At 64.0% G+C, this 9,941-nt stretch overlaps 1 protein-coding gene across 1 annotated transcript; it reads right to left on the reverse strand.

Moving 5' to 3' along the window:
* Positions 1-659: 659 nt before the first annotated feature.
* On the reverse strand, positions 660-2,475 carry LOC112117047 (ferritin light chain). The gene is given in 5 exon segments (XM_024214887.3): positions 660-953; positions 1,272-1,397; positions 1,550-1,579; positions 1,581-1,697; positions 2,324-2,475. Coding segments are annotated over 5 exon segments (531 nt in total). The 5' UTR covers positions 2,426-2,475; the 3' UTR covers positions 660-797.
* Between the last annotated feature and the right edge of the window lie 7,466 nt (positions 2,476-9,941).

Here is a 9,941-nt window from a genome sequence, read left to right on the forward strand (position 1 = left end):
GGGGCTGGGTATACGGGGACCCCTCGCCCAATGCTGGGATGCGGCTGACTCGGGTGGGGCATGGGTCCATGTTTATATGGGGATTCCTCACCCAGTGCTGGGACGTGGCCCCGCTGGGGTGGGGTGCAGGGGCTGGGTATACGGGGACCCCTTGCCCGGCACTGGGAGGTGGCCCCCGCGGGGGTGGGGTGTTGGGTGGGATTCCAGCCTTTTGCGACATCCCCCCACCTGTGGGATTCAGGCTGGGGGTCAGACCGTGGGGGGCGCCCCTGGTGCAATGGGGCACTTGGTCCCTCCTAGCCAAGCACCCCGGTGCCCCCCTCCCAGTGCTGAGTTTGGGGTGCTGCCGGGATGCTGCTCGTAGGGTGGGGGGAGCAGGAACAGGGACCCCCAGGTCTCCGCCCCAGTACAAGGGGGCAGGGACAGCAGCTGCCCCCCCCGGGAGTTAATGCCATCGGACACCCCATTAACCAGCTGGGGGGGGGGGACTGGTGATGGGAGGGGATGTACCCCCCTTGGCAGGGGTTAGAGTGATGGTGGTGGGGGGATGGGGAGCCAGGACACCTGGGTTCTGTCATGGGCATTGCGAGGGGAGGGGGTTGGAGCGGGGTCCCCGGAAGCCAGGACGCCTGGGTCCCCGTCAGACATCTCACACAGCCGAGTGCTAATACCAAGCCTTTATTCAATGCCAGTTACAGACTTTGGAGGGGGCAGGTCACCCCGTGATCGGGGGGGGGGGGCTCCGGCCCGGCGGGGCAGCAGGATTTAAAGGGCCGGCGCCGCGGGCAGCTCGGGGCTCAGCTGCTGTCGCCCAGGGTGAGCCGGTCGAAGAGATACTCGCCCAGCCCCGCCTCGGGGGCCCCCACGCGCCGCAGGTTGGTCACGTGGTCACCCAGCTTCTTCAGGAGCTTCACCTCCTCGTCCAGGTAATGGGTCTCCAGGAAATCGCACATCTGGGGGGGGGGGGCAGAGGAGAGTTAGAGATGGGGGTCCCCTTGGGCCTTCCCCCCACAGGACTCCTGGGTTCTCTTCCCGGCTCTGGGAGGGGAATGGGGTCTAGTGGTTAGAGCAGGGGGGGTTGGGAGCCAGGACTCCTGGGTTCTCTCCCAGCTCTGGAAGGGGAGTGGGTGGTCTAGTGGTGAGAGTGGGGGGGGGGGTGCTGGGAGCCAGGTCTCCTGGGTTCTCTCCCCAGGTTTGGGAAGGGAGTGGGGTCTAGTGGTTAGAGCCGGAGGGGCCCAGACTCCTGGGTTCTCTCGGGGTGGGTCACTCACGTGGGGGTCCGCGTGGCTCATGGCCACCTTGTGCAGGTCCAGCAGCGCCTGGTTGACGGTTTTCTCCAGCTTCAGGGCAAAGTCCATGGCGGCCGCCCCATTCCCCCACTCGTCCTGCTCCGGTTTCTGGGGGTGGGGCGGAGGGAGGTTAGGGCTGTGCCTGGGGGGAGCAGATGGGGTCCCCCTCAACCCTTCCCATAGACCCCAGCACCCCCCACCTGCATCCCTCCCTCCTGCCCCCAGACCCGCCCCACCTGTGCCCCCCGCCCCCGGCTCACCTGGATGGGCTGCAGGAGGATGCGGCCCCCCCCGGCGGTTCTGGAAGCCCAGCAGCCGCTCGGCCTGTTCCCGCTTCTCGCCCGACAGGTGCCGGAAGAACTCGAAGAAATGGGCCAGCGCCACATCGTCCCGGTTGAAGAAATAGCCCTGGGGGGGGGAGGGGGGAGACATCAGTGAACCCTGAGCGTGGGGCTGCCCCCAGGCCCAGGGAGTGGGGAGACACCCCCCTAGAGAGCCCCCACCTAGCCCCTAAGGCTAGAGAGTGGGGGGAGGCCAGGGACTGCCCCAGAGACCCCCCCTGAGATCCCCCCAATCCAGGGACACCCCCCCACAGCCAGGGGACAGCCCCACCCCTCCCCACGTCAGGAGTGGTTAATGGTTAACATCGCTGGGGACCGGCCGGGTCCTTGGAGGCTGGACTCTGCCCGAGGAGCGGCTGGTAAACAACAGAGGGTGGGGCTGGCGGGCCCGGGGGCTGGGGCTCAATGATATTGGGGGGAAGTCCCCGTGCTGGGGACATGCAGATTGGAAAAGCGGGGGGGGGGGCTGGGAGCCAGGACTCCTGGGTTCTCTCCCTGGTGCTGGGAGGGGAGCGGGGAGCAGTGGTCGGAGCGGGGGGGCTGGGAGCCAGGACTCCTGGGTTCTCTCCCCGGCTCTGGGAGGGGAGCGGGGAGCAGTGGGCAGAGCAGGGGGGTCTGGGAGCCAGGACTCCTGGGTTCTCTCCCCGGCGCTGGGAGGGGAGCGGGGTGCAGTGGTCGGAGCCGGGCGCTCACCAGGGACTGGTAGCTGTAGCTGGCTCGTAGCAGCTGGTTCACCAGGCGGTTGGTGCCGGCTTCGCTCTCGGGGTCGTAGTTCTGGCGGATCTGGGAGCTCATGGTGCCGGTGGGGGCTGGTGCTGGCCGGTCTCGGGGTGCGGAGGCTCGGGGGGCGCGGGCCGGTCTCGGGGCGCGGGCCGGTCTCGGGGTGCAGAGGCTCGGGGGGCGCCGGCCGGTCTCGGGGTGCAGAGGCTCCGTTCAAGCACTGTTGAAGCAAGAGCCTGTGGGGTCTGGGGGGGCTGGCGGGGACCCTTTATACCCCCGGCTCTTCCCGGCACTCCCCCCCCCGCCCCCGCCGCTAGCAGCCACCGGCACGCCCCATACAGTGCGGGAGGGGCTGGCAGCCCGGACGCCTGGGTTCGCTCCCGGCTCTCGGAGGCTGATTGGACAGAGAGAAGCGCCCCGCCCCCCCCCCGGACCCTGACTCAGCACAAACCTTCCCCGTGGCCCCACCCCCGGGAGGGACGTCAACATGACTCAGCAAACCCCCCCCCTTGGGCTGTTTCCTTCATTAGCCACCCCCCCGCCGCGGGGCTGAGCGCATGTGACGCACCAAATATCCCCCAGCAGAAAGGGAGAGAACCCAGGAGTCCTGGCTCCCAGCCCCCCTCCTCTAACCATTAGACCCCACTCCCCTTCCAGAGCCAGGGAGCGAACCCAGGCGTCCTGGCTCCCAGCCCCCCCTGGCTCTAACCACTAGATCCCACTCCCCTCCCAGACCTGGGGAGAGAATCCAGGAGTCCTGGCTTCCCCCCGCCCCCGCCTGTTTCCCGGGGTCAGGGTCTCTGGGTTCCTGTTTTCGGGGCTCAGCGGCGGATCCGGTCTGAGCCGGTTCCCTGGGGCCAGTCACGGGGCTGCGGGGTGTGGGGGGGTTGGTTTATGAACTAGGGCTGGGAACAGGCTGGGGGTCAGTGGGTTCGGGGTGGGGAACGTCGTAAAGGGGCCGGTTGGGGCTGGCTGGGCCCGGGGGGGGGGCACCGGGGGCGGCTGGGCCCACGGGGGGACGGGGGGGAGCGGGCGGGCGTCCGTGGGTCGGGCGGTTTCTGCTGAGTTCAGCTCTCACGGGTCGGGGCGCGTGACGGGCGGGTGAGGAAATGGGGAAATGGGAGCGATTGGAAGGTCAAGTGGGTCAGAGGAGGGCCGGGGCTGGGAGCCCAGACGCCTGGGTTCTCTCGCAGGGGAGTGGGGTCTAGTGGTTAGAGTGGGGCAAGGGGGGCACTGGGACCCCGGATGCCTGGGTTTGCTCACTGGGAGGGGAGTGGGGTCTAGTGATTAGAGCAGGACAGGGGGCAGGGCTGGGAGCCCGGACGCCTGGGTTCTCTCGCTGGGAGGGGAGTGGGGTCCAGTGGTTAGAACAGGTGGGGGGCGGGGGTGGCTGGGAGCCCAGACGCCTGGGTTCTCTGTTTCTGGTTGCTGGAGGCGTCTCCTTTGCCTGAGACCGAGCGCTTCTCCCTCCACGGGGTAGGAAGTTCCTGAGGAGCCGGGCAGGGTCCGGCTGTCCCCCACTGGCCTTCGGATCCAGGGCTCCTGCCTGCTCTCAGCCAGCCCCTGCTTCCCCTACCCGGCTCTTCCCCCAGCCCCTCCCCATCTGTTCACGCACCCCCCAGACAGCCCCAGCCACAGCCACCTCCTTCCCGGCATTGCCGCTGGGCAGGTGGCTCAGGGGATGGGGGGTTCCAGCGTCTCTGCATCTGGGGTGCAGCCCCCCATCTTCTCAGCGCGTCCCCCACCCCCCGGCGCTGGGCGCTGGAGGGAACCCGGGACGATGCCGACCCCAGGACAGGTGAGACCATCTGGCTTGGCCCCGCGCCGGCACCGACCCGAACCTGACGGGCCCAGGACCTGGCCCACGCAGCAGGGCTGGTGTTTCATTTAAAGCCCCGAGCTCCGGGAGTCCTGGGATTTATTTATCCTTTTAAGCAAAGACAAATGGCCTTTGTGGGGCACCAGGCCCGTCCCCCACCCCCTGAAAAAAAGAGGTAAGACCATTATTGTTTTTTAAAACTCAAAAGCCAGACGTCTCCCATCCCATAGCAAATCTTTAGCCCCGGTGCTCTCCCTGAGCTGTCAGGGGGAACCTGGCTCCTGGGGGTGGGGGGCAGCTCCCCCCAGCCCTGCCGGTGCCCCTCACTCCCGACCCTCACCCCCCTCCTACCCCAGCCCTGCCCCCACCCTAGCCCTGACGGTGCCCCTCACTCCCGACCTGCAGCCCCCTCCTACCCCAGCCCTGAGGTCCCCCCTCCCAGAGCCAGGGTAGAACCCAGGAGTCCTGGCGGGGGTCGAGGGTGGGGTTACCAGGTGTCCGGTTTTCGGCCACTGACCAGGCCGCTAAAAGTCAGTCGGTGGCGCCATGGGGCTGAGGCAGCTCCTGGAAACGGCCGGCTCCTGTACTCTGAACCCCTCGGTTCCAGCCCAGAGCCCCCTCCTGCACCCCAAACCCCTCATCCCTGGCCCCACCCCGGAGCCCAGAGCCCCAGCCAGAGCCCTCGCCCCTCCCCACACCCCAACCCCCTGCCCCAGCCCGGTGAAAGTGAGTGAGGGGAAGGGGGAGCGAGCAACAGAGGGAGGGGATGGAGTGAGAAGGGGTGTGGCCTCGGAGAAGGGGTGTGGCCTCGGAGAAGGGGCGGGGCAGGGGTGTTCGGTTTTGTGCCATTAGAAAGTTGGCAACTGTAGTTGGGCGTCAAAAGGTCTTATTCAGCCGCTGAGCCATGAGTCAGCACCAGGCGGGCTCTAAGGGGGCGTGTGGGGGGGTCTGCGACGTTCTCCATAAGCGTGACTATGATGTAACTGGAATGTGCTTCGTGCACAAGGTCTCTTGTGGGATCATTACAAAGGTTATAAATCTGCTAAGTGTGATCATCCCATTTGTATAAATGTATCACTCTCGTCTCTGAAACTAGAAATATGAAGTTAACTCTGAGGTTCCATTGTAATTATGCGAAGTGTGAGCCGTTAATGGTGGTTTGGGATCTTGATGGATCCCGTTAACCTGGACAATTGTTTGTAAATGGCTCTGTTTACTTGTAAGTCTTCCTGTATACGTGGGTGCCAGCCAGTGGGTAATGAAGTCTCACGGGACATGTGATCATGTCACCTGGGACTGGAATCCATCGTAAACCTGGTGCTTTTCCATTTAGAGGGAGGGGTGGGAACCCAGAAAGACAAAGGATTCCCGCCTTGTGCCGAAGCTATGAAAGGGGGTGGAACAGAGCAAAGGGGGCCAGTCATGAGAAATCCCCTAGTTACCACCTAAGATGCCGGCTGGAACTAACAAGGGCTGTACCCGGGGAAGGGATGGGCCCAGACTAGGAAGGAGTCTAGTCTGTGAAAGAAGCTATTGGAACATCTCTGAGGGGGAGATTTACCTGTATTCGGTTTCTTAATGTATTAGGCTTAGACTTACGTGTTTTGTTTTATTTTGCTGGGTGACTTACTTTGTTCTGTCTGTTATTACTTGGAACCACTTAAATCCTACTTTTTATACTTAATAAAATCACTTGTGTTTATTAATTGACCCAGAGTAAGTGATTAATACCTGGGGGGGGCAAACAGCTGTGCACATCTCTCTATCAGTGTTATAGAAGACGGACAATTCATGAGTTTACCCTGAATAAGCTTATACAGAGTAAAATGGATTTATTTGGGGGTTGGATCCCATTGGGAGCTGTGTGTCTGGGTGCTGGAGATAGGTGACCTGTTGAGCAGTTTTCGGTTAAAGTCTGCAGCTTTGGGAATGTGGTTCAGACCCTGGGTCTGGGTTGCAGCAGGCTGGCGTGTCTGGCTCAACCAGGCAGGGAAAATGGGCTCAGAGGTAATCTCAGCTCATCAGGTGACAGTCCCAAGTGGCAGGGAGAAGTGGGGGTCTCTTTGACCAAACCCGTTACAGGGTCATTGGGGCGACATGTGAAGTCGGTCACCAAGGAAACAGAATATCACCATGGGGCCAGCTGGAAAACCAACCCTGCAGGTGGGTGATAAGAACTGGTGGGACCCCCTGCTGCTTGGAACGGGGGTGGGGGAGGTCAGTAAATGGCCCCCAGGGCACAGGCAGTGGTGGATTAGCCACTGAGCAGACAGGGCCCTGAAGGCCAGAGCCCCGGCTAGGCAGGTTGGGGGGCCTTGCGCCCCGACTCCGCTCCCCCACAGCAGTGCCGGGCAGGTGGGGTGAGGGGGGCCATGGTAGGGGACAGAGCGTCTCCTGTCTTGGGGCCGCAGTGGGGGGGGGGCAGAAAGGAGCAAACAGGTTGCGGGGCTGCACTGGGTGGGCAGAACAGGGGAGACCCTGGGTGGAACGGGGCGGGGCCCTGGGAAAGGGGTGGGGCTGTGGGAGGGGTCACAGGCACAAGGGGTGGAATGGGGGCGGGGCCGCAGGCAGAAGGGGATGAATTGGGGGGGGGGCCGCAGGCAGGAGGGGGGGAACGGGGGGGGGCCCCGGGGGAGGGGCGTGGCTGTGGGCGGGGGGGGGGGGGCGGGGGGGGGGGGCCACGGGGGGGAGGGGGGGGGGGGGGGGGCCCCCTCCTGCTCTGGCCCAGGGTCCCACGAAACCTTAATCCGCCCCTGGGCACAGGCACCAACTTTCGTCTTTACAGGTGGGTGCCTCCATCCCTGCTCCGCCCCGAGGCCCCGCCCCCATTCTGCGCCTTCCCCCCAAGGCCCCCGCCCCCACCCCACCTCTTCCCGTCCCCCCTTCTCCCCAGCACCTCCCGAGCAGCCGGCGGGTGCTGAATGAGCACCCCCGGAGTCGGTGCCTTTGCCCCAAGGTCTGAACAGCCGCAGGGCAGAAGCTCCTGGGAGGGCTGGGGGTGGGGCTCGGGGGCTATGGGGCTCTATGCCGGGGTGCTGGAAGGGGCCGCATTCAGGGCAGGCTGCAGGACCCAGGGCTGAGAACCCCCCAACAGCCGGCTTCTGCGGCACCGGGCTGGTTAACCAGCCACCAAGTATCCCAGCTCCCCCCCGCATCCCACGCCGCGCCGGCGTCACTAATTAAAGTGACTGAAGTCAGCCCCAGTGATGCTACGAGCACCTGGCGGCCCCGTGCGAAGCAGACGCTTGCCGGCGGGTCAGTGTCCGGTGCCCGAACTCGGCGCCGGCGTCGCCAGTCCACACCGAACACGTGAGCCCGTCCCAGCCCCACGTGAGCCCCTCGGCCTGGCACCCGATACGCGGGTTTGACAGACGAGGGAGATTTTGTCTGAAGCGCCAGGAGGAAAGGACAAGGGGAGGGAACAAACATCATGGAATGCGTCGGTTTCTTTAGCCCAGGTTGTTTGTCTCCGCCTAGAAACGGGGGGATCCCGCTTTAACCCTTCGGCCGGCCTGGGGGGGACAGAACGTTCTGCCCCTGCCGGAGTTGGTCCATTGTCACGGGGATACGTGTTCGTTCAGTGGTTTCAAACCATCGGCGGCGCTGCCCGGCTCAGGCAGGCTAGTCCCGACCTGTTCTGACACCGCGCTGCGCCCCGGAAGTGCCCAGCAGCAGGTCCGGCTCCTAGGCAGGGGGGCCACAGGGCTCCACGCGCTGCCCCCACCCTGAGCACCGGCTCCGCACTCCCATTGGCCCGGAACCAGCCAATAGGAGCTGAGGGGGGCGGTGCCTGCGGGTGAGAGACACGAGGATCCGTTTGCGCGCCTCCGCTTAGGAGCCGGACCTGCTGCTGGGCACTTCAGGGGTGCGGCGCGGTCCCTGGTGCCAGGACAGGCGGGAAGCCTCCCTTAGCACCCCGCTGACCAGGAGCTGCCCGAGGTGAGCCCGCGCCCCGATCTCCTGCCCCAGCCCTGAGCCCCCCCAAACCTGGAGCCCCCTCCTGCACCCCAAACCCCTCATCCCTGGCCCTGCCCCAGAGCCCTGATCCCCTCCCACACCCCAACCCTCTGCCCCGGCCCTGAGCCCCCCCAAACCTGGAGCCCCTTCCTGCAGGCTGGAGTCCGAGGTCACAGGGCCCCCCCGCCAGCCCTGAGGTACCGGTCGCTGCCTGGCCCTGATGGAAATCGATCTCTGGTGTCACCCAGGACCCAGCAGGGCCGATCCCAGGGCGGAGGAGAGTCGCCCTCGGGAGGTTGTAACCACCATCGACCCCTCACACCCGCCGCTTGGAGCAAGATTTGCTGCAGCTGCCTAAGGGGGGAAACCGACCTGGTCGTGTCTCAAGTCCTGCAGCAGCCACTCCTCAGCTGACCGGGCGCCAGGCTCCATATCAGGGCACTTGTGACCCCCCCCCAAATTTGCAGAGCTCAGCATGCAGGTGGGGGGGGATCCTGGCAGCAGGGGAGGGGGCAGTGTGGGGAGCACAGGCTGTGGGGGGGAGGAGCAGCTTGGGAGAGATCATGGTGCTGCGGGGCCAGAACGGGAGGCAGCAGGGCACAGGGGGGGCAGCAGGGGGAAATGGGGGCACAAGAGGGCAGCGGGGGGGTGTGTTTTTCTCCACTGGCCTTTCAAAAAGTCACTAAAGTCTCGGCTGTTTTTCCCACTCGTTTATTTCTTTGCGGGGCTGTCAGCCGCGCTGAATCGCGGTTTTGGTCGCGCCGTTCGCCAAGAACCGACCCCACGTCGATGGGTGAGCGATGGGTCTGGCCAGTTTTCTGAATCGCTTTCGGTTACGCCGCGGGACACCCCGCGCACCGGCCTCCCTGCCGGTTGTGATGTCGGATTACAGACATTGGCCCCCTAGAAACACATGAACCAACGCAAGTGCAATCGACAGGCCGGAGTGGGCCGGGGCAGACGAACGTTTAGCGGATCTGGCACGTAAATATCTTACAACGCCGGGTACAGCAGCACCGCGCGAACGCCGGCTCTCCGGTTCGGGGGACGTTGTCAATAATCTGGGCCCCGCCAAATTCACCGTCCAGTCTGGTCAATTTCACGGCCAGAGGGTTTCAAAATTGGTCAATTTCACGTTTTCAGCTGTTTACCGCTGAAATTTCACACTGTTGTAACCATGGGGGCCCCGATCCAAAAGAGGATTGTCGGGGGGGGGTCGCAAGCCTGCTGTAGGAAGGTCATGGGATTGGCCCCCTCACTTCTGCGCTGCCTTTGGAGCTGGGGCTCCCAGCAGCATGGAGGGAATCAAATTTCACGGGGAAGGGTCACGGTCCGTGACACGTTTTTCACGGCCGTGAAATTGGGAGGGGCCGATTGATAAGAAGCAGGCAGCATTCTCTGGTTTGTCGGGTGACTGGCCGAACAGGAAGTGGGCCCGAGTGGACTTGGAGGCGCTTTTGACATTGTTCGGTTTTCGAGGGCAGCGACGTAACACAAAGATAATTCTACATTCACACGTTGCACTTTCCCGCTCGCACGACAGCCCCCGTGCGAGTGTTTAGCTTTTCTCCAGGGCAAATCTTTGTCCCCGGAACGCGAAGCCCGGTGCACGTCAGAGCCCGCGCTGCGGTTGGTTTCAGTGTCTCGAGCTCCCGAAGTATCGCTCCCCCGTTCGAATGGGTCCTGCTCCCCTTGAACAGCGACGGTAAAAGGATGATTCGACGCGACTGATTTTTTTAAATCGAGTTAATTTGTTGCGAGTTAATCGTGATTCATTGGCAGCCCTGATTATTTGTCCTTTCATTTGTGATTTTC

This window comes from Terrapene carolina, unplaced genomic scaffold (assembly GCF_002925995.2).
Source record: "Terrapene carolina triunguis isolate 2854851 unplaced genomic scaffold, T_m_triunguis-2.0 Scaffold614, whole genome shotgun sequence".
Taxonomy (NCBI): domain Eukaryota; kingdom Metazoa; phylum Chordata; order Testudines; family Emydidae; genus Terrapene; species Terrapene triunguis.